General features: G+C 42.3%; 1 protein-coding gene and 1 long non-coding RNA gene across 3 annotated transcripts in view; one reads left to right on the top strand and one right to left on the bottom strand.

The window, feature by feature from the left end:
* Positions 1-1127: 1127 nt before the first annotated feature.
* On the bottom strand, positions 1128-23177 carry LOC135179508 (uncharacterized). The gene is made up of 6 exons (XR_010304022.1): positions 23090-23177; positions 20693-20851; positions 14354-14484; positions 12363-14234; positions 9711-9970; positions 1128-1231 (listed from the first exon to the last, which is right to left on the bottom strand). It is a non-coding gene; the product is annotated as an uncharacterized LOC135179508 (long non-coding RNA).
* The window catches only part of LOC135179506 (ADP-ribosyl cyclase/cyclic ADP-ribose hydrolase 1-like), a 35660-nt gene continuing 14981 nt past the window's right edge, over positions 3904-24582 (top strand). The window contains exons 1-8 of one of the 2 annotated variants that reach the window (XM_064151404.1): positions 3904-4459; positions 15250-15379; positions 16155-16290; positions 17093-17175; positions 18907-18983; positions 19673-19765; positions 20783-20869; positions 22439-22558. In XM_064151404.1, coding sequence (XP_064007474.1) covers positions 4221-4459; positions 15250-15379; positions 16155-16290; positions 17093-17175; positions 18907-18983; positions 19673-19765; positions 20783-20869; positions 22439-22520 — 927 coding nt within the window. In that variant the 5' untranslated portion in view covers positions 3904-4220 and the 3' untranslated portion in view covers positions 22521-22558. Of the gene's footprint in view, positions 4460-15249; positions 15380-16154; positions 16291-17092; positions 17176-18906; positions 18984-19672; positions 19766-20782; positions 20870-22438; positions 24084-24582 lie in introns of those variants that run through there. The other variant, XM_064151403.1, reaches the window with a different exon arrangement.

Raw genomic sequence — 24582 nt, 5'->3', positions numbered from 1 at the left:
CAAAAGCCAGGAAAGACATAATTTCCTTAATCATTACAGCCGTTTCTGCTCTTTTCAGTTTAAATTCTCTTATTCATGAGCTCTGCTGGCAAGTGACAGCCAGTAATTACATATGTCCACAAGACTGGGAGTGATTAGTGGCACGGTGAATACTGTGCAATCATTGTGATCTAGACATTATGTTAAAATGAGGCTTCATGACTCCTAAGCTGTCTGTGTAGTGTGTAAAGCAGCTTTTTATTTGTCATATGGACATGTTCACTGCTGGTATAACTGGGCTCAGGGGCATTGTTTCCATTTTTACCAAAGTGCTGGCCACACAGCACATCCAGGCAAGAAACAGAGACCAGGGAGGAATGAAGGAACACAGACAAACCACACAGTCATAAAACATTTCTAACAAACTTTGTACTTACCGAGGAACAAACGTTTTCTGAGTTCCCTAGAAGCACTGAAGAGGTGCACAACATATATTTTCTTACCTGTGTTTGCAGGTCACTGATGTTTCGGATGCGTTCAGCCTCACCACCAGCAATTTCTTTCAAGAAGGTTTTTTGAGCCCTGAGACATGTTTGGGTTCCAGAACTGCCTACATTTGATGGGTACTAAAAAATAAAAGAATAATGGAACTTTTGAGTGATCAGACATGGGGAATGGCTGGGGGGTGGTTTATTGTCTCTTGCTGCAACAGAAATACTATCTGCAGAATTCACAGCTTGCACTGAGAGCTGGCTCTGGCTGCTTTTCTCTTACAAGACTCCTAGCAGTACACTTGGAGGCTACTAAATTATACATAATACAGGTCCATTCTTATAGAAGCCTCCTGCTGCAACACATGGTATCAAAGCAGAGACTGGCAGATCAACTCTTCTGATCTTTTACACCCACTTTCTGATTAACTCCCCTAAAGATGTGTAAATGTTGGCATAAGAATAGACATACTTTGATAAGGCCGGGATACTGAGATTCACATGGCTCAGAGGGCCCCAAACATTGTCTATCGATTTATCATACATGGTGCTTTCAAAAACTGCTATTTTTCTTACCGAATACACAGATGGTTCAAGAAGGACACAGATCGATGAGCACTTCATTGCAGTCCCAGGGGAAATACTAAATTAGAATTTCTTTAGAGTCATGTTGAAGGCGCCAAATTGCAGTGGAAAGAAGTCAGTCTACTTAAAGGTTGTCTGCCTTAGGAAAAATGTGAAATCCAGCTCACGCCACAGACCTACGGGGATGCAAGACCCTTGTAAAACACACCACTTTTCATCTCCCTTCATTCTTCCCCATTGCACTTTCTTTTCTGTGCCTGTGCCCAACCCCCCATGCCCCTGTTCAGGGAATACTGTTTCATCCCTTCTTCGCATTATCATTTTACTTAACACCTCTCATGGAAATCGTCTTGGGCCAGAACATTTGCAAGGAGTGAGCTCATGTTTGCATACATACTGGGAAAGGTAATACCTTCTGAGCCACTGTGGGTATGTGCTTTTACTAGCCTTTTTCTTTTTTTGCTGGCCCTTCCACTCTGCTTGTCCTGTTTATTTGTTCTGGTCAGGCTGCCAAGGCTTGCTGAAAGAAGGCTAGACATTTACTTGTCTTTGACATTCCCTGAGTAGCTCAAAGTGTTACAGAATCACCAGTGAGGAAACCTTCCAGAGCCACTGGGTCTGCATTCACTTTATTTAATCTTGCTGAATCAGTGTCACATCTGAACAAAAGGAAATAGAAGTTCTCACACACTAGGTAGTGGGGTTTAAAAGTTTTAATTTTTTAAATTAACTATTCCACCATTCCACTCTAAATGTGACTCTTAGACTTTCTGTGGCTTACTAGACTGAGACTAAAATTTACTAAAATTAAGACTACAGACTACCCAGAGATTGCAAGCAGTTTTACCACATAAATGGCTTAGGATAACTAACTGGGTTTTTCCATCATGGTGTTTGCGTATTTAAACTGAAGAGTAGAAAGCTGAAAACACATACAAAGAAACCACATTCAACAATCTCTCCTGTGTATAACAAAAGATCACAAAGTTCAGCTGTGAGCCCTTTGCACTCATATTTATAGCATGATGAAAACAAGGAACAAATAAAGAACAGTAATCCAAGCCTGCCAAGGCAAAACCTGCACACTTGCTAGAAGGATTATGGGGAAAAACTTTATGATCTTTCTTACTCAACTGTGTCCTACAAAGTTTCCTGTGTTTATTGCGGAACCTGCAGTGGGGACCATTGAGGGGACACAGGTAGGGCCGTGAAAAGAAAACACTCTTATGACGAGACGATACTGTTAGGAAGAGATATAGAGTAGAACATCTCAGTTGAAACACACCTACAATGACCATGTAGCCCAACTGCTTCATCACTCCTGATGTGTCGCTCCAAAACCAAGGCTTCAGTTCTGTGTAAAACTCTCCCAAAGACTGCATCACTTCTCAGAAAACAGGACCCAAAAAATTCAGATTATGTGTTTAATATATTGCTTGGCAGTGAAGGCTCTGGTCAGAGCACAGCATTTGCTTCTGGTCTTTCAGAACTGGTGAGTCCTACCTGAGACCTATCGCAAACAGTCTTGCTCACAGTCACCCTATTACAGATGGATGTTTGATACGCAAGTATTAACCATTTCTTAATCATTTGTAGTTAACATTGTTCTAACATTGCATAGAGGCTTCTGTTTAGCTTTTGGGAGCTGAGCCTTATTTTATGTTGAGTCTTATTTTATATAGACTAGCCCTGTTTGGAGAGAACAATAAGGAAGTGACTTCCCTCTTGGGGGGAATACTTGATGCTTCATTAGATGATTTCACATAGCCTCAAACACCCACAATTTACGCACTGGTCTTAGAAGTTTTTGTGACAACTAATCCAAGACTGTCTTCAAGGGAGAGACATAAAACAGTGACATGCAGACAAATAAAAAAACCCTTATAAGCCCAAAGGTTATAAAGCAGGTATGCTTTATCAGCATGCTGGTGCACAGGGCATCTCTCTGCCACATATGTACACACTCCAGGTCTCACCCTTGGAGTTTATATGTTATTACTTAATACGTATTCATGAGAGTTCCAGGAAAGGTTTATGCATATACAAAGTACTTCCAAGAAGTGTTTTATGTCTGCTCACCCATGGTCCTTAACTTTGACGCAGATGTGATGCTACTCTGGTGGTCTTCTCTGGGGTCCTAAGGATGAAGGCAAACAGTCTTCCTCGTGCTGCCCTTTTCTCCTCAGCTGCAGAATATGCTAAGCTGTATAGTTTATCAGTGAGCCCAAAACACTAGCTCGGTTCTGGGTGGTTTCAGGGTCCCTGTAAGCATCTTCACTTCCTTATCTTGATGTCTGAGGCTCTCAGGGTCTCTGTAAGAGTTTCCTTATCTCAATGTCTCAGGGTGGGCAGATATTTCGCAGCTCATTCCTCGTTAGTTTTAAGCATGCAGATACGTAGAGTTATATAATTGCAAAAACCCATCAATAACCCATTGTGTGTGGACGACCTATGCTTTTATGACTGCTGCAAGTTGATAACTTCTTTTGACAAAACTGGCTTCAACACTTACCATTAAAAAAACCCCAAAAAATCAAATGAATTTGACGAAAACAGACAGGGTGATTTTAATTTGGCTTCTATTCGCACGTTTACTAGAGCACGTCGCTGCAATGAGATCTTCACCTGAACAAAGGCTTTGGGAGTTTCGTGAGTAACATCCTGAGGATTCACTTCAGTGAGTTACCGCTGGTAACGTCCCAAGGCTGTGCTCGTGGAGACCACGGCAAAGTCAGAAAGAGCAGGCTGGCTGTAGCGGGGCTCTCACCTTCCCGTGCCCAGCCCCCACAAGCCACTGCTCGGCTTTAGGAACGCCTGGCTTGGCCGGAGTCCCTGGGAAGCGGCTCTGGTGGGCAGCGGCTTCACTTTCTTCCTGCGCTGGACCACTGGCCCCGACCCTGACCCCCGGAGCCCGGCGTGGGCTGCCGCCAGCTCTCCCCCGCCAGCCGGTCACCGTGCGGGGGGTGTCATCGTGCGGCTCCACACCGCCAGCCAGGCCAGGCCTGGCGGTGACCTCGGGGCGGGCGGGGGCTCAGCCCGGCCTCCCGGGCAGCCGGCGGGACCGAGTCCGGGGCCGGGGGGCGGCGCACGGTGACAGTCTCGGCAGCTGTTTTCCCTCCGAGCCGGGCAGGCAGTTGCTGCTGCTTCTCAGGCAGTCCCCGCGGGATGCCTTTCCAGCAGGGTTCTGCCAGGACGCGGCAGCGAACCGTCCTTCTAGTGGGCATGGTGGTGCTGCTGGCAGCCCTCGTCCTCGCCGTCGTGCTGGCCTCTCTCCTGACTCACAGAGAGCAAGAGGACGGTCCCAAAATGCTGAAGTGGAAGGACAGAGGGACCACTAAGAATCTGCAAGAAGTTATCCTGGGAAGATGCTACAACTACGTCATGGCGCGGTACCCTGAGCTGGGGTGAGTAGCGATCCCGGTTGTGCATCAGGTGTGTGGAGGAGTTCCCAGAAGAGAGCTGCTGCCACCACCACCCGGCTATGGCCACTGGATTTGCGGTGGCAGAGAAACCGGGGCAGTAAGACCCAGCTCTCTAGCGAAATGCACAAACTCAGCAGCTGCCTGTGCCTGAGTGGTGGCTTTTTAAGGAAACTATCTGCAGAGCCAATGAAAGTAACCCTAAACCTGGATCAAAACATAATCATAAATAGATTTTGCACCATCCTGTAAGACAGCTAAAATAAAAGCTGGATTCTAACAGGTTTGAGGGGTGCATGTGAAACTATTTGCTGTAAAGCTGATCTACCAAAACTGCTGTAACCACCTCCTTCATGTAACCAAAACTGCAGAAAAGGAAGGAAAAGAAGCTTCAGCACAGATTTATAGGACAGACAAAGACATTATAAAAGTGCTGAGAAATATCTTTGGCTTATCCAAAACAGATGTGTTCAGCATCTGGGTAAGACTTTGCAGTGACCACTAACAGTTTGCACAGAGTGGTACAGAGAGTTCACTTTGTTGGCATGGCAGCCCCAGGCAGAACCTTCACCCAGGGGTGGTCCTTGCTCAGCCCATAGCAGCAGACAGTGTGACATTCCCAGCACCCCACTGTTCCTCTGCTGCAGCAGATTCCTTGGAACCAGCTCTGCAATAGCACATTAAGGCTGAGAACTGATTTTCTTACAGCCTTTGCCATAGGGAAAGGCTGAGTTTGGAGTGCCCTGGTTAGCCTTGTGGGTACTGTGGCACCCAGGATCTGGGGTCTCTCAGCAGGGACCCAGTCATCACTTCCATGGTACCAGCCACCCTATTTTTGGCCTCAGTAAGACTCCGGGAGACATTTCCACCACTCAAGGTTGAGTGCCATGGAGCTACCCCACACCTTGGCTGGATGACATCTTGAAAAAGGCAATTGGCATTCCTCACGTTCACAACATTGACTTAAAGAGAACAAAGTTGTAGTTTGCTTGCATTTGGACTTCCCTTGGCCCTTGGGTATCTGGTGCTGTATGAAGAGGCCGACTTGCAGCATTTAAAGTGAAATGTCCTGGCCTGAGCATGCGGAGACTGAAGTTCATGCTTTACATTAAACACTTGTGAGTTTAGTGAAGGGGAGGGAGATTCTTTTTTGTAAACAAAGCACAGCATTTTGTGCCTTTCTTAACCCAGTAGTGTTTGATAGCTCGTTGGCTGTAAGCAGCTCGCTTTAATTTCCAAGAACAGAATCATTTAGGTTCTTTCAGATGAAATTACTTATGTATAGCAGGACTTTTTTCCCCTTTTATTTAATTTTAGAGATTAATTTATCTGAGGCAGAGAACACTGAATAAAGGTTAAAATATGCCCATTTATATACACCTGAGGTTCCTGAACAAATAATTAAACAGATGCTTTTCGAGAGATTCCTTGTTTCTGATCCTGTGGAGCTTGGTACAGTTTGACATGTAACCACTCCTGATGCTGGCACTTTCTGATAATGAAGCAGGGACCTTTAGGACACATCAGAGAGCTTTGGGTCTTTCATCCCATACTCTTTCATCATTAATGTAGGCCTTGGATCTTTCATTGCATGAAATCTTTGGTGCACTTAATCAAAGAGAAGAAGTAGGAACAGAAGTACAGAAACTCAGGCGGGCTTATGAGCTGAGCAAGCTGTGTCCTATAGTCAGGACTTTCGTTACCACTACTTCCACCATGGAAAGCTCACTGCCTTGGTTAGAAATGTTCCGGTTTCCTCATAAATGTGTCCACTGTCTCTTCATGCCTCTTTACTCTTATATCAACACGTGCATTTCTTTTAGAAGCTCTGCTTACAATAAACACATGGGTGTTTCCTCCCTTTTTTTTTTTTTATCAGTTCCCTCTTTGATGACATTTTCCTTTTATTTTCTTTCCTTTTTTTTCCATTTATTTTTCTTTAAATAGAAGTCTATTTACTGAAGGAGTTAGGGAATGTGACTATTGACTACATTCTGGAATGCTATGTTTCAAATTGGAATAGCTGGCTGGTTCTGGAAGAAAAGATGATCACTGACATATGGATATGGACTTTGTGGTGTTTCTATATATCGCAGTTGGATTTAAGAGAGGCCAGAAGTCTGTAGCCTCCAGTTAGCTCTGCTTATACAACTGCATACTATGAATTGTGTGAAAAGCCCATGGACATGCTGACACACACCTTCCTCATCGTGCCTGCTTTAGTATTCAAAGGTACCTCCTTGCAAACTCTCTTGTCTTATTGGAGCCCTGGGCACCATACACAGTCGTCACACTCTGGTCACTCTTTCAGTTTTTGGTACAATCTGTGGGCTGAACCTAAGTTCAGTGAGAGTGAGACCACAGAAGAAACTGCTGTCTACAGCTGAGTTTTGTAAGCATCTCATGCAATCAAATTTTATCTTGTTGATTCTCTTACTCCCCCAAACCATCCAAACATTGTATTGAACTTGCATACTGAAGAAAAATTCTCAGGTAATGCATGCAGCACCTGCTGGTGGTCATTCAGTTGCCTGTGTGTGATAGAACCCTCAGTTTTACTTCTGCTGCTGGCTGGCTCTTACCATTTGTACACCTACAGTTTCCTCAGTCCTACTGTGCAGAACTGTTTTCATGCCAAAGTTCAGGGAAAAGGCAGGGAGTTTCCAATATTAGCTCTTTTTTTAAAATTTTAGTTGAAAACGTGAATGGCACAGCAGCAAGCTTTAGGGATCAAATTCCTTGCACACAGAATTGCGTATTTAAATGCTGGCATTAAAGAGCAGTATGTCTGTTTGACTTCCCTGAACATTACTCTTTGCTGCCAGAAGACAGAGCTAGAGCAACTTTATCACAGCTCAGAAATGTTTTTTATATTTTTTTTCTTTTCTTTTTTTTTTTCCACCATTGACAAAAGCTTCAAGTTTTGCTTTCGGCGGTCTTGCCAAAATCCTGCACTGTCAACCATGGCCATTGGTATGCATCGTGGCTCTGCCTGAATAAAAGCCAAAGGCCGCTTGGCCTAAAGGATTCGACCTCAAATCACTCGGTCGCCTCTTTCCCACAGTTCGGACTCCCTCTTGTGGCTAATAGGACACTCAACAACCTTCACACTCCCGCAAATTCCCGTTCCCACGAATGCGTCCCCGATACGATCAGAGGAGGAAAGCGCGGTGGCTTATTTATTCTTATACTATAACTTCTGTATTCTTCTTGATGGGAAAGTCTCCTTCGATTTTAAACCCAGAAATCAGAGAGAATGTAGTTCTGTGCCTGCCTTCTACACATTAATAACAAATATGTTAATGAAAAGTTGTTCAACTTAATTTTCTACTGCAACTTTATGCAAACACATAATCATGCACAGTCAATTAGATGCCTGTTCTCTGCCTTCTCTCTGTTTGTTGATCTCTACAGATTTTCTATACAGAGCAATGGCTGGTGGCTGTATAAACCATGGCACCACCCTAGGATTGAATTTATTAAACATTTGGATGAGCCAGTCTAAGAGCTTATTGCTGCTGAAAGGGGAATCCTGTTCCCTCCCACCTCTCCCTGCTTTAGTTCTCCTGTAACATCTGTGAAGATGTCAGTGAGAACACCTGTGCTTAGAGGTGGGATCCTTCAGCTGTCATTGTATGGTTAAAACTCAAGAACTGTTTAACACCTTGAAGTACTGCAGGCAAATAGGACAGGAGGAATAGAGCCTTTTTCCTTCCACAATCAAACGAAAATCTCCCCTCAAGTGTCCAAGGGTAACACTAGTTGTTAAAGATGCAGTCTGTCTTCCCAGGAAATGACAGCAAAAAGAGGTATTAGCAAGGAGCTCACTCACAGTCATACTAAGTCTCTTGTCTGTTCCCTTATGCTTGCCCTGCTGGCACCTGCACCCTTGAAGCAGAGCCTTCTCCTGACTTACTGCATTTATGCCACATCCCAGCAGTTTTACTTCTACAAAAAAAACCTCAAAGTACTGTGGATGCATGTTATAGGGAAAACAAAACAAAACAAAACCCAAAAAAACCCAACACCTTGCAGTGGCATTAAGCCACTGAGTATTTGTCTGCTTAAAATACTCTTATTTAGATCATTCTCATGGCAGTGTTTTTCCAAGTTTAATATTAAGAATAAAACAATACTAAAATATATACTTTTATAATCAGGGGTTAAGATGCTAACTTAAATTTGTTTCTTCTATATCTGTTGATGTAAATGAAACTCACTTGGAAGCTTAAACTATAGAGCAACTAATATTCTTAATCAAAATACAGTCCAGGTGAGAATTCTGTTTTTCTAGAGTCTGTGTCCCACTTACAGAGCATCACTGAAAAGACCATCTTAAGCAGCTTGGTTTTTCACCCAGGAAAGCTGAAATTCAGCCAAGAAAAAAAAATCTGCTTATGGTAGATGAACTCTTTACTGGTTTATAGAGGCCACCTCTTGGTTCAACCCCTCCTGGAAGGGTGATAAGCCTTAGTGTTGTTCTGAACTACCAATTCCCAGCTCACATAAAATACTTTAGGAGTTATAAACCAAAGCCATAAGTGCACCAGCCCTCAAAACCTTTTCATTCCTGCCAGGGGTGAAGAGCCGATGTGACAAGGATCCACCATTTGTTCCAGGTCACTCCCTGTACACAAACATACACAGCCCTGAGGTGCAACCCAGTGGAAATCTAACCTTGTATATCTTTTTAGAGACCTCCAAAGTCCCCAGCTCTGCCATGGGGAATTTAATTGCTCTGCCCACAGGCAACCTTTCCAAAAGTCATTTCTGAGACAGAATTTTGGATCTATATTTCCTCTGATGTTTTGTTTATCAGGCTTTAAACTATTTGATTAACAGAGAGGGCAAGATTTACAAAATCAAGCTGGCAGGAAAAAATCAAATATATAATCCTTATATTGAAAAAAAAAAGTCAGTTACCATAAATGATACAATGGCAGACACTTTGCAATAGTTAAGTGGGCAGTGAGAGGCTAGTGCTCATTGGAGACACTGGGATTGACAGCTCTGCTGTAATTCTTTTTTCTTCAACCTTTCCCTTGACGATTTTCTCTCTCTCTATCATCCTAATGCTACAAGTGGCAGACAGCAGCCTCCTCAAATCCTCAGCAATGACAGCATATTGGCTGACCTCTCTGAATTCCCATTTGTCTGATTCTTTTAGCACAAAGACACCTGATGAGAGATTTAAAGTGATAGAATTACAGGAATTAAGCTGATCTGTTGTACTCACATGCACGTTTTCTGTCTGAGTGGTCTGGAGATGGGTTAGGCCATCACCTGGCATGAAGGACCGTGTACCTTTGGGGTTGATCTCAGCTGCTACTCCTGAGAAGTCCCTCTCCCGCACGATGGCAGTGTGCTCCTTGCGTTGAGCTCCTGGCACCCGCTGCTCAAATTGATTGCAGAGAAGTCCAACCACAGCTGCCTGGGCTGGGCTCGGCAGCGACTCCAAAAATGCTACTTCAAACAAGCAACGAGACAACGGCAAGGCTGGAAGAAGGGAGGGCAGAAGAAAAAAAATGAAACATTTAGGGGAAAAAGAAGTAGCAAAAGGATTCTGGGTTACGGATAGCTTCTTGTTGACACAGGCAAAAGGATTGTTTTATATTTCACAGTTTCTGGCAACATAAAGACAGGACTGTTGCTCACATGAGAAACCAAATTGAATATGGATGTATAGATTGTGCTGCTGTCTGCAGCCATCACACTTTATCTGAGGCAGATTAACTGACATACAGGCAGAGATATGCCTGTTATATGCAGAAATACTGCTACACCATTTAGCCCCTTTGATATGCATTCTCCTTCTGAAATGCTTTTGCAGGTCAAAGCGATGCCTTAGACAACTAGCAGAGTGTCAGTTGGTCTTATGCCATTAAGGAGCTTTGTTACAACCACAGGCTCCTCACTGCCATTTTAAAAAGCCAGATTTCTGAGTGCTTAGGGGCATATCTGCATTCCTGTTTTGGATTTTCTTACACAAATTGCAGCTGCTGGTGAGGCTTGACCCCTGCAAAAGACAATTACATAGAGGGCTCTAACTTCATAACCTCACCACACAGCCACAATTAAAATCTCTTGAAGATACCTTCATCTTTTAGAAGGAAAATTCCAGACTTTGAAAAGCTGCTATTGATTGCAGGGGAGACCATGTATGACCAGGGAAAAATCTCTGCATGGTAGAGTGATTTGAGCAACATGGCCAGAGCTAATTGAGTTCTCTCCACAACATAGTTTGGAAGCAATTGCAATTTATCACTTGTAAATTTCAAATGAAGCCCATACTTAAAGCACCTCTCTCAAATTTTTGCTTGAAAAACATCCTAAGGAAGCACTGTCCTTAAGGTGTTGAGCATCCCATGTCAGTCCAGTGCTGAACTGAAAGCAAGACATTGTTCCTAGTGCAACTGAAATCAGCAGTGATTAGGCTTATCCTTGATATTATACCAATTAATCAATTTCAATTGAGGATTAATTCTGACATTCGATGATTCTATGAATTTGCTTCATCATACCTAGTTAAAAAAAGCAAAAACCAAAAGCAAGCAAACAACCCCCCCTACACACACACAAAACCCCCAAATCAAAACCCAAACAAACAAACAAAAAAACCCCAAACAATCAAATCAAACTAAACCAAACCAAAAATATCTATATTAATAGCAATTTCCCAGGTAGCTGAATGACATCCCATTCTTTTAAGTGAAAGGATTCTCTTCCAAGGTTAGCCAGACCAGTGCACTGATATACAAAAGGTAATGATGTTGAAGCTGTCCATTTTTCTAATATGCACATTAAAGTTTGGCTGCTGGAAAAGCTGCTAATGGAAATATTCTTTGCCCTAGCATCTGTTTGATAGATAAATGTGATATTCATATAAAAGGTACACAGACAGAAATACATTAACTGGAAGAGAAAACTTCTACCCAAATGGGAGGACAAATGCAGAATGTGCTTTGCAGTATATTTAACATTCAGATTTAATAAGGAAATGTAGTTTAATGGTTATTTGTATCCCAGCCATTATTCAGTGCTGTACTGCGGGTTGGTTGTAGTTTCTGTCTCCATGAGGTGATAAGGCAAGTTCTGCAAAATTCACTTTCCAGAGAAAGTGTTGCACGTTCAATTGTTGAGTTTACAGCAGATTTCACAGTGTTCCTTCAAAGACTGCTGGTCCTTATTTAGCCAGCATTTCCCAAACTACAGTCATTTTTTCAAAAGTTGTTTAAAAATGAAACATAAAATTGGAGTGTATTAGTTTTACGCTTTGCTAAATTTGGATTACATCTTTCAGATTCTGTAGCAGGATAAATGGGCTTAAATAGTTCAGCATAAATGAAGTTAGCCTCAAAGGAAGAAGTCCATTGTGCGCAAAGGTAGGATATTTGCACACATGATGTAGAATTCATGTGCAAACCTTAACACACAAACGAAAACCAGAGGAGAGTACACAAGTCTTGCAGCAGTGTAGTACAAAAGCATATTCTCTGTGGACTCCTGTGTCTTATTTAGATAAATTTAATTAATCAGTAAACTGGTTATATCTTTCATATCTTTCCTTTTTTTGTAAACCAGGAAAGAAAACAATATGAGCCCATTCCATAACTGAGAATGTCCCAGAGAGAAGTTGGGAGCAGCCTTGAGAGAAGAGATTGTTTCTCAAGCATTTTTTTGGCTAGGCAGATGTGCTTGTTTCGACATGAAACCCTTGCTGGAATTTGTAGCATACCAAGTGTTGGCAACCTTCTCATATTGTTTTCAGAAGGCTCAAAGCTACCTCAGGTCTCTGCTTTACCTCTGCTCAGTGTTAGTTAAATGCTGTACATCAGAAAAAACATTTGCTGTAAAAAGGGACAGGTGAAACTTTATTGATAGTGCCTACCTTGACAGCAAGGCTGGAAAGACTGGCATATCTTCCTAGAGCTGGGATTAACAGGTCCTGAAGTCTTCTCACTGCTTATTTTTTCACATATCAATCAGAAATCACAGTTCCGCAAGGCTGGTAATCTCTTGGAGATGTGAGGCAAAAGCTGTATATCACTTGAGAGAAATAGCTTGCCAGTGGCAAGTCAGTGAATTATTCAGGTGTAAAAATACACACATTGATAGGTGAGGACAGCAAAACTGAAATGTTGTTCAGCATTTATGTGTTTGGGGTTTGTTTGTTTTTTACACTGAAGATCTGTGTTTTGATTTACTGAAGCAGTGCTGAAATTGCCTAGTTTCTACCACAGACCATCTTTGTGCCTTACCGTTCTTCTGTGTGGTACAACTTAAAGTACCACACTGATTACCAGCTGTAGAAGAGCTTCCTCCATTGGAAAGCTAAGACCTACTTCATCTCTGACATTAAACACAAAGTTTTGCTCAGTTTTGCCAAGACTGTGGATAAAGACTCTTCTCTTAGATAAATGAATCCATGCAGAGCAGTAAGTGCTGAGCTTGGTGTCTTCAAATACTGGAAAACTGGTGCTTTGACTTTGTAACTCAGCAAGCTGTCTCAGCAGCAGTGTGAAGCACCTGGATGGTTGATGTTTGGTGCTTTTCATGGCCATGACTTGAGCCTAGCAGCAGAAATGTTCTGTACTGTGTCTATCACTTAACTCTCTGCTTTAGAAATATGCCCTTAGGTTTTTCTTATGATTCAGTGAAAAATACTTTGTCTTCTGAGAGCAGTCTTAAAAACGTAGGAATGTGAAAGTATCAATGACCAGATAACCAGATGACACCTGTGACTGTTAGCACTGCTACATATCACATTCCAATTTGCCTCTCTGATGCTCAAAATGTGATCAAGTCCAGTAGCAGGAATGAGATCACACAACTGTAGGAAGATTAACTCAAAAAATGTTTGTAAATCTTCAATTAATTACTTAATTTCTTAATCTCTTCAGAGCTCTTTAATCAAATTACACATCCTTTCTTTTACAGACTACCAACTAGTACTAAAATCTGCAGCTGTGTCTGTCTACGAATTTATCAGTGCTATTTTCATTGTGCTCTGAAGGCACTGGTTTCTTCAAAGACAAAGTTCATTCTTCAAACAGCATTCAATGGGAACAGACTGGCAGCTGATTGCAGACAGTGAAGAAACAGTGGACAAGTCAAAGATAGAATAGCTCCATTCAGATATGCAGACAGGAGGATAATGCAGTCAGCATTAGATTTGCATAAAAATAGGATAGAGAATCACTCTCACTGCGGTAATAAGGGGGCCTGGAACCCTGGGAGCATGAAGAGGAAGCAACATGTATCCATGTGGGACGGACTTGAGAACCCATACTAGACAGAATTGCCTTAATCCATACCAGGCAGAATTGCCTTAAGCTAAAGTTTTCACTCTACCTCCAGCACAAGAAAGCAAATTCCCTGAGCCATCCCAGAGGTTGTTAACTGAGGGCTCAGGAAGGGAGCATGGCAGTGCATCAGCAGAGAGGCAGGACTGCTCATCTGCACTGGAGAACAGATTTCCTCATGGTGGCAGGAAAGAAGCCCTGCTTCTGTCAGCAGAATGCCGATTTATTTCCTAGGCCGATGAAGCAGCATCTTAAGAAACAAGTGTAGGCTGAGGTGATACGGTTGTGTCCTGGCATGAAGCAGTTCCAGTGTGTAAATTTAGTGGGATTCTTCTGACTCATGCCAGTGAGAGCAGAAGGACCAGAATCTGTAATGCAGTGGTGAATCAGGAGACCAAGCATCTGATCTGGATCTTGGTCATCCATGTGTAAACCAGCTGTGGCTCCAAAGTCAGTAGCTGCAAATGAGTGCGTACATTAAAATAGTATCAAGTCCAAACCAGCCAGACCCCTGGTTTTGGTTTAAAATTATAGACACCATTTCTAAACACATGGACATATTTTTGTCTCACTGTACCTGGAGGCGGTGTTCTTCAGCCATACTTTTGAAATGAGCAAGCTGCAGGCTGCTCTGTTTACTTCTCCTGATTTAGGATGAATAATTGCAACAGTTGGTCTTCTGATTGTGTGATATCAGCAGTGCCCTTTCTATGTAACAAAAACAGAGGGCATTCAGATGTTGCAATAAACAGCAATTTTAAATGTAAGAGAGTGAGAAAGACATTTTAGACCTGCTTATTCTTTAGTTTATATTTAATTTGCTGAAGATACTCTGTTTTTGTAATGGATAATGATTTCAGTGCCTGAGCATGGCCAGGACTCTTTTAAATTCTACCCTGTAACATTTGACCTGAGAAGTATCACAGGATGTCAGGAGTTGGAGGGGACCCAAAGAGATCGAGTCCAATGCCCCTGCAGAGCAGGACCATACAATCTAGCTCGGGTCACAGAGGAATGCAACCAGACAGGCCTTGAAAGTCTCCAGAGAAGGAGACTCCACAACCCCTCTGGGGAGCCTGTTCCAGTGCTCTGCGACCCTTACAGTAAAGAAATTCGCCTTTGTGTTTAGACAAAACCTCCTGTGCTGAAGCTTACATCCATTGCTCCTAGTCCTATCACAGAGAGCAAGTGAGCAGAGCCTGTTCCACTCCCTTCCTGATCCCCAGCCCTCAGGTATTTATAAACATTTATTAAACCCCCTTTCAGTCTTCTCTTCTCCAGACTATAAAGTCCTCAGGCAGTGCTCCAGTCTCCTAATCACCCTTGTAGTCTTCATTGGACTCTCTCGAGCAGATCCCTGTCCCTCTTCAATTGGGGAGCCCAAAACTGAATGCAGTACTCAAGATGGGGTCTCACCAGGAGAAACTTTCACAGCCATAAACACTAATTAACTATGTTTTAATCTTTTGTCAGAGACAAGGACTGCCTAAAAATATGGGACTCCTTAAAACACGCATTCATTTACAAGAATCCCTGTAATATTACATCAGAAGATTATCAACCTCTAATGGAGCTAGCAAGTCATCCTATACCCTGCAACAAGGTAACAGCACAATGCATGGTGGGCTGTGGAAGCAGGATTGTTGTGGTGTGTCTTGTCTGTGCAGTGCCCAGAGTTCTGGGATCTTGTCTGGAACGATTGTCATGGCCTATGATCACAGCAATCACAGAATCAGAGGATAGTTTGGGTTGGAAGAGACCTTAAAGACCACCTAGTCCAATCTTCCTGCAGTCAGCAGGACATCTGCAACTAGAAATCCACAACGTGGTATCTTGTGCTTACACTTATTTCAACAGTTCTGCTGATACCACCTTTGGATGTCACTAACCCTCTTCACACTGTATCATTGGAAATCATCCCTCTGTAAGGCTTGCCTCAGGCCTCAGAACAGGAGAGATGTCCCCATGCCCTGGGCGTCTGGCTCTCTATAAAGCACATACTGTCATGCTGTTGGAAGCACACTGCTCCCAAAAAGCTGTTCTGCCATGAGCAGTTCAAAAGCACACAAAGAATTAAGCATGTGTCCTATGAGAATTAGTCAAACCTTTTCTTTCAAAATGCTTTATGGGTTGAACATGTCCATTCCAACTAAAAAAAAAACCAAACAAACCCAAAAACCTCCTCAAAACATTTTGGAAATGGGAGCATGGGCTGCAGAAATAAGAAGTAACACCCTAAGGTGAACTTGAAGCAATTCAGAAAAAGAATCTAGACCTCCTCCATTATCATGAAAATGTTTTAGTTTTCCCCAGGAAAATTTCCTGACCTATACTCTAGCATAAGTATAATCTACTAGATAATTTACCTTATTTCACAGTCACTCTTTTGGAGCAAGACAAATGACCTCGCTCATCGTTACACAAAATCCAATCAAAATTTCCTTACCTTGGAGGACACCTTGCTGGGTTATATGGCTGACAGGGTTTCATGGTGTGGAGATCCCTCTGCCCCAGGTAATATGTCCTTACTCTTTTGCAAAGCATATATGAACCTTGGAATTTTATATTGTCCTTTTCTCCTGTCTATCTAGATCTAAACAACATCCTTTCTACATATTCTTCTCTGGTAATGTAGTTTTAAACCTTAACTGTATTTCTGCCTCACCTTATGGTAGACTGAAAATAATACTTAGTTCTCAGGTTAATTTAAAAAACACAGCTTTGGCTGTTACTAAAACATTGAGTTTCTGCTTGGACTGATGGTCATATCTAGCCCTCTTTATCTAGATTCCTTCTTTCCTTCCTTCCTGTGACTTCTGTGGGAGAAACTCTAAAACAAAAGTGCCATTCAGAAAGATCCTGGCCATAAGCCAGGCAAAGTGGTGGGAGAAGCATGCAGGATGGCTTGGGGGTTATTGCTGTCCATTCCTCCTGGGTTGGTGCTTAAGGCTAACAATCTCTAGACTGGACTGGAATTACTGAAAACGTTGGGCAATTTTTTTTTCCTTAGCTGCAATTGGACAATACTTGTGAAAGGCCAACCTGTTTCTCACATTGAGGATTACATGGTTTCCCTTCTCAGTTTCCTGAGAATTATTTGCATTCAGGGCTTGCCACCTCCTCCCTGAAGCTGCGTGGGAGCAAATAGGAAGATTTTCAAATATGTGCAAATTCCCTTTCCTCTTAGAGCCCTTTCCTTCTTGCTTTGGTAGGGGACACATCTTTTTGCCATCATTAATCTGCTCTCAAAGCCATATAAACATTGCAACAATATTCATTCTAACCTTAGCTCCTCCATAAATGTATTTCTTCTCAGGAATCAACTATGAGTCTTGTCCAAAACGAAGTGAATGTGAGAGCAACCCTGGATCTGTATTCTGGAAAATGGCATCCAAGATGGTAAGATCTAGAATAAATCTCCCCAAATCCATGGCTGCTGATAGACATTGCCAAAAAAATATGAGTTTGCAGCCTGGACATAAAATATGGAATAGGAACGCTTCACATGAATTTTAGTTTCAGGTGCTAAAAATCATGGTATTGGAAATGTGTATATTTTATGTACAATATATAATGTCACTGTAGTTGGGGCATTCTTATTTGTGGACCTAGACTGTGAGCCAACATCTAGAGCAAAACTTGTCAGAGAGCTATAACAACAACAACAATAATAACAACAACAACAACAACCACCACCACCCTAATTAAATTATGAGTCTTCAACTGCTAAAATAAAGTGCATTTTAGCATGTTTAGTGTTGAGAGCAGTGCCCAAATTGGCACAGAATTTTTCCATACAGTTGTGAATCCCCTTGTATCTTCCCAACATAAACCTGAAGATCATGTCCTCCCACAGTAGTATTTGGCAAGATTCCTGTAATGTACCCACCCATTTCCACATGCCAGCTCCCATCATGTCAATGAGGCCCTGCTAGTCTGATTTAAGCAGTTAGTCTTCCTGTGCTGAATCAGCACTAAGAAACTGCCAGGAAAAAAATAACCTTACTCCCTTGTATCAGTTACAAGTTTTTTATATGAATTCTCTCAAGATTTCAGCCTTGGAACAACTCTTAGCAGATGACTGGCCAGGTGGCAAAGCAGCATTCTTGTATGCTTCTGCTGTCATGTATATAAAAATCCCTCTACTTACCATATAAAAAACCCACCCAAAAACCAAACTAACAAAACCCAACTGGTTGTTCTGAGGGATGTTTTATGTACATAAGTTTTTCAAGGTCAAAACAGTTTCTATGTTCTCACTAGTCTCCTCAATTCCAGAGTCTGGGAGGGAGACGCCACCTTACTGAGTCAGACTTGCTCAACTGCAGGCTTTCTAGTCCAAGTGAACTGGAAATCTACTAAAACTCACGTTCAGTACATTAGAAAATTACACATAATGAAACTTTCCTGCAACCTAACAGCTCTTGAGATCTGAGTCTGAGCCACATTTTTTAGATTTAAGAGGACTTGGACTATTTGATAAGTACAGTCACCAATGTTCAGCTTTTAAAAAGTTCTTTGTCTTACCAATGGCTTATATATATATTGAGTGGGCACTTCATGTTGTAACCTTAGTAGTCTAAATATTTGGACATGAGTGTTGAAGAAAAAAAGAACAGTGATTACACGATCCAGTAATTTAAAGATCAAATCAAACAAAACTTTGTGATGAGGTTCACTAAAACCACTGGGGAGGAAAAATCCCTAACCACAAAAGAACACAGAGCATGAGTCACAGGCTGATGAATACACAATGGTTTGTTTGTGCTTAAAGCAGTGATATCTCTGTTTTGGTTTGTCCTTAGTATCTGAGTTAAAGCAGCCTGAGGACTCTTCCAAGTTACTAGAGCTCCATCAGGCAGCTGTAGCAGCTGGGGTTCTGGAAAGCCCTGTTAAAACTGAAAACAGCAGTGAGAGCAGTTTCTGCACCATACAACCTAGGTGGCAAAAATTCATAGCTGGCTAGTGCAGCTTTATCACAGTTTGCAACAGCATTTAGAAGTTTGGGTGTTTTACATTGTTTAAGACAAGCAGATGGCATCAGTGACATTACAGCAGTTTCTACTAACCTTGATTCTGATGTGGCACTGCTTGTAGTGTCAGGATATAATGTCCCTTTGTTTTGTTCAGTTTGCAGAAGCAGCCTGTGGTGTGGTTCAAGTGATGCTCAATGGATCAGTAGAAGCTGGAGCTTTTGGAAGCAGCAGGTATTTGCTCGGGATGCTATCTCTAATGTTTCTATGGTGCCTGCATACTGGTTAATGTGGTTTTGCCAGTGGGTTTCAGTGCAGAATGGATTTTGGTAAATTCCTGTAAGGATCCAAGCCACTTCCCGACATAGAGCTGATTTGCTTAATTCCTTCTATACAGTGACTAACTGAAATCCTTCAGGTGCACAGGTGGGCTATCCAGGACGCTCTTACTGCACAAAGTAACTTCATCCTTGCACTTCATTTGTTTGTGTGACATATTTCTAACTGTTCGGGGAGCTATCTGGATTTTATCCCTCTAGACTGTGCTTCCTTGGGTTATCTGTCTGCAAGTACAGTCTTGAACAATACTGAAAGATGAAGAATATGGTGGTCAAGGGAATAGCTGTTTTCATTTCCCTTGCACCACACCAAATCAACAGAAAATAATCTGATGAGGAGAAAAGGGACTCAAGATGGGGGGAAATTCAGCCTGTTTTAGTCTGTAGACAGCTTCAAAAGTTCTCCCAATAGTGTAATTAGAATGGAGGGGGGGACTATTTTACAATAGGGCAATTAAATAGTCTGTGAAAATCCATTGGCAAGGCTGTCTTAGAGAATAACAGCAGTAGTATTTAAGGAAGACAGTCTGTATATCTGTTGCAGATAACTAAGAAAGTTTTGCTTTTCATATTCCATTCTTGCAGCATCTTTGGAAGTATTGAAATCTTTAACCTAAATCCAGATAAAGTCTCTGCAGTACACATTTGGCTTATGCATGACATTGGTGGACCTCAAAGGTAAGACGCTCTGGTAGAAAATGCTGAGCAGTGTGTGGAAAGCAGAGACTAAGACTGTCGCAGTGCCTTCTACCCCCATCATCAGAGCTTGTTTTGTTGTTCACATGGTTATAATGCACTGCCACGGTTCCTCCTATTCCTGGGGACCCTCATGACCCAGGCAGCAGCTCTGATGCTATGGATCAGAAAGCAGGCCAAGATGGGCAGTGCAGATCAGGATCACTGTTTGACACAGTACCACCTCCAGTGCTGCAACCTAACCCCTAGTCCAGATACCCAGAAATGCCTCTCTGCCACACAAGCTGACATGTCTGCCACAGCTCACAGGCACACGTCAATCCTACCAGACATACTCTTGTCTATACCTCACTGCATAGAGGTTTGCTAATGAAAAAGACATAGAGTAATCTGTACATCTGTAATCCCTCAGATACAGCACTTGATCCTTTCTGCCAGGATTTCCCAACACCAGAAAAGCCATCACACTCCTCCTCAACCGTTTCAACAACCTGGTGCCCTGCCAGGTTGACACATCCCCTTCCTGTGCCAAGTTCGCAGCACTTGCATTTTTATTTCCTACTTACTTCCAAGGAGAGAAGGGGCAGCTGGCTCTGGAATACTGTGTATTCCCTTTGTTTTCTGATTTATGTTGCTTGTTGAATCTCTGATAACATCTGGCAAGCTCAGTAAAAGAAGAAGAGGTGGCCCTGCTTTCCACTAATGCCATGAGTTAAGTGTTACATTATTGCCCTGATCTGTCTGCTGTACTCTGGACCGGGAGGTGATTTTTATCCCCAGGTAACACACCTTTTGCAGTGTCTCCCTCCGTGTCTATGACATTTGTCAGGCCAGTGGTAGCCAAAACTTCTCAAAACAAATGGACTTTACAGCAAAACACTTAGCAAACAAGATTTTGAAGACTCTTACCTGAAATTAAGGAAAGTGACATAAGCTGGGATTCAGCTGAGCCTCTTGTGCACACAATGGACACAAGTAATAAAAGGCTTTTCTCTCCAGTGAATCCTGCTCGGGTCATTCCATAAAGAGGTTAAAAAGCATCTTGGAAGCACGAAATTTTAAGATCACCTGTGAAGACAATTACAGGTAATTACCTACTTGTGTTGGTGACAACTTGCTAACATAAAATTCATATTCTATCTCCCTCTTGACTTAATAAAGGTTTACAGTAAGCTGTAGCAGATTCCCTTCTTCCTGCAATCACATCCCTTTTATATGTCTGCTTGCTTCTCAGGTGCTTCCACTTGTGGTGTAGACCTCACGTAGTGTGACTCAGGGGCTTGCTCTCTGCCCTGCCCTTGTCTTTGAGCATGTTCAGTTGCTTCCAGGGAGGAGCAATCCAGTCTTCTTTAACAGCTTTTCATCTGATCAGGCTTTCACTTACAAAACTCAGAACCAACTAAGGCAGCTTTCCTCCTTGCAGATAACACAGGATGTCAAGGACAGTCCTTACCTCCTGAGAGACAATTTGAGCTTACTTTCTCTCCAGCTGGTTTGTCAAAGAGTGAGTCATAAGACATGATCAGCATTATTAATTACTCTAATTCACCATTGTCAGGAGAGAAAGACAGGAGTCCAGGAAAAAGAAGCCCAAGTTCTGACTTTCTTAAAATCTTTATCTACTTGCTGAGGAGACAGAAAAGCCTGATGCCCTTTATCTCTTTCTGTAGGTTCAGAGACCATCACAAAAGTGTACTTTATTGACATTAGAAAAGCAACAATGGTTCAATATTACTCTTATCTGTCAGGGACTGCTTTTCAAAGTGACAAACTCATGCTTGGATAAAAATATTTCCAATGTTAAAAACCCATTTCAATAAACTTCTCAGTTCATGACATTAAATAGAGAAAAGTTGGTCTGCAAAGGAGACAAATGCCTTATCTGCTGGTAGGATTTTAATCCTGAAGGCAGAGCAATCCCTGCTTAGATATCACTGATCTTGATTAATGGATGCTCTGCACATTGTGAAAAAATTAACACTGAGTGATGGATGAATCTGCTAAAAAGTGATGCTAGTGTACTCACTTTCTCTTTGGGTAAAACCCTTGAAACAACATTTTCAGGACATCTAAGTAGGTACAGATTATTCAAGCCTATGACAAAATAAGATCAGGGGACAGGGAGGAAGAGGAAGTATGTAGTAGCTTAGATCCCTCATGGTTCAGTGCAAGGAAGAACCAGTAACACATCATGAAGAGTCGACACACTCATGGCTGTGGCTCACAAGTGACTTCTTAAGATAGAATAACAAGTAGTGTATAGTAGAAGGTACTTCTAGCAAAAAAACTATGACATTGTTAGCAACAGTTTTCTATTGCAGCAGGAGGGGTTACCAATGAGTAAGCTAGATGCAAGGCAGCAACTACAGTCTGTGCAAGAGGTTTTATTTCATTGTCAGAATGATTTTTGTTGTTGTAGTGTAGCTGACATGCTGTGAGTTCACACCCTACTCTGCTCTCTATTCCCTAGCCCCTGTAAATACCAAAATTATTTCTGCAGCAAGATAAAAAAAAATCCTAAGGCAAGACACCCACTTGATAATCACAGATGCAATATGCACCTTGACTTTCTGGTTGCATTGAGTAACTATGAAGTTATTGTTGTAGTTGCAAAGTGGTTCTTAAATATTTGTTTGGTTTTGTGTTTTATCACAGGCCAGTTCAGCTCCTTCAGTGCGTGCATAACCCTGACCACACAGACTGCAGACTTTGCACCAACACCATGACAACTCCATGAAAGGAAGCCCTCTGCACTACAGAAGACTTTGGTTATTGGTGTGTAAGGCTGGAAAAGATGTGGCTACATAGCTTAGAGTGATAAATGGTAGTGTGCTGTGTACAGAGTCCATAACCAGAAATCCTTGCTGGGATACTAACAACCAAATAGCAGGAGATGATACTTTAGGTGTGATTACTGTACACACAGGCACACAGAGGGGCCAGGGCCGTGATCAGTGGTTGAGGGCAGATTCTTTGCCCTGGTTTGCTCTGTCCTGTACAGATTCCCTTGTGCCCAGAGGCTCAGAGCAGGGATTGCCTCTGCACATCCCTCCAAGCAGGGATTTGTGCACAAAGAACACCTTCCAGTGCAGGCAGAACTTGCCAGGATCAGCACTCGACTTCTTCCCAGATGAAAGCTGGATGGGAAATGACCAGAGCGTGCTACACTGTCCTTACATCCCAGCACAACTCCCCCCAGAGGGGACCGTTGCCCATTGGTGCATGGTATAAATGACGTTTCTCCTAGGGACTGTGACAGCTCTGAGCATGTAAAACAAGTGATGAAAGAGGCAGAGTGGTTCTTACCTTTTAATAGGCACCATAGTATGTGGCTGGTAGGGAAACATCTGAGCTGAGCCAAGAAAAGACCAGGAACTACTCAGAGGGTTGCCAGCATCTGTGAAATTGGGATGAGTACGTAGTTGAGGAGAGAAAACAGTGAGACTTGACTCAGACAACTCATTAGAATCCTACTGGAATCATCATTACAGTTGGGATTACATTTTATTCTTAATATAGCCACACCTTTCATGAAAGGTCCCTCCAGCCACAACTTGTCTGTCCACTGCAATAGAGACACGCATCAAAAGACTTCCACATTAGGGAATCTCTTCTGACCTTTTTCTGAGGTGAAAGGTGATGCCTTGTCATTTGTAATTCATGGGTATAGACATGCTGTAGCACATAGAAACAGTAGGTTTGGCTGACTCCCCTTGATCTCTGTTTTCCTGCTCTCATACAGATAAAATGCAGTGGTTATAAGAAAAGAGATCAGAGGCCAGCCTGTGGCCATTGCTGCAGTGCCTTTGTGCAGTGCCACTGACAGTAAGAGAAGAGAGCAGGCTTTGCTACAAATATATTCCTAAGGTGTTGCTGTGCCAGTGTAGCCAGCAATTGCCAATTCATTACACGCACATCAAGGCTTCCACAATGCCACAGGTTACAATGCTGTTACGTTTTAGTGATTGCCCAGAGCAAGAGGCATCCTTATATACCTTATATACCCGGTATAACTCTGAGCATCTCCAGATAAACCTCTCTGTAACACACAGGCCTGCACTCAGCATAGTTGCATCCCAAGACCTCGCCCATAATGTTTACATTAAGTGAAATGTATTTTTATTTGCATTCTGTTGTGTAACTACTTAGACACATCAACACAGACCCCAGTAGTTTCAAATAGGTTGGTCTGGACAAGAGGCCAAGAGCTTGTCTTCATGCTCACTTTTGTGTCTCTTCTGTTGTAATACAAAAAGTTATTTGTAAACCTGGAATCTACAATAAAACTGCTGATGTCAAATGTTGCTAATTCAGTTTCAACCTAACCTCAGACTGAATATGAAAATAATCCACTTTCTAAAAATAATTCAGAAATTCAACATGTGAAACTCTTGATAAACTGACCCAGTTTCCTGGGTCACAGGTGTGGTGGTTCAGGAGTTCCCTGTCCCCAGTGATTTGCCAAACTCAGCCTACTGGAAGTTAAGAATGAAGCTGTATTTTACAGCATAGCACAAATTTACAAGCATATATATACAATATACACAGATATTTGCATATATGATTATATACAAGTTAAAAGTAATACAGAAATTCAAAATCTCTGCCAAACAGCAGAGCCACTCAGGAAGGCTTCAAAATAACTCCACTTCTTCTCATCCCCCTCCCTTATCTCAGAAGGCTTATGTGCAGAAGTGAGATACAGATAAGGTGTTAGAAGATGAATTATTAGATTGAGCTATACAGGTCCAGGCAAATGAGTTAATGAAGCAAGCGGCAGCCAGAGAGAGATTGGGCAA

The sequence above is a fragment of the Pogoniulus pusillus genome, chromosome 11, assembly GCF_015220805.1.
Source record: "Pogoniulus pusillus isolate bPogPus1 chromosome 11, bPogPus1.pri, whole genome shotgun sequence".
Classification (NCBI taxonomy): Eukaryota; Metazoa; Chordata; class Aves; order Piciformes; family Lybiidae; genus Pogoniulus; species Pogoniulus pusillus.
The sequence above is the reverse complement of the archived record's forward strand: the minus strand, read 5'-3'. Positions and strand labels throughout refer to the sequence as shown.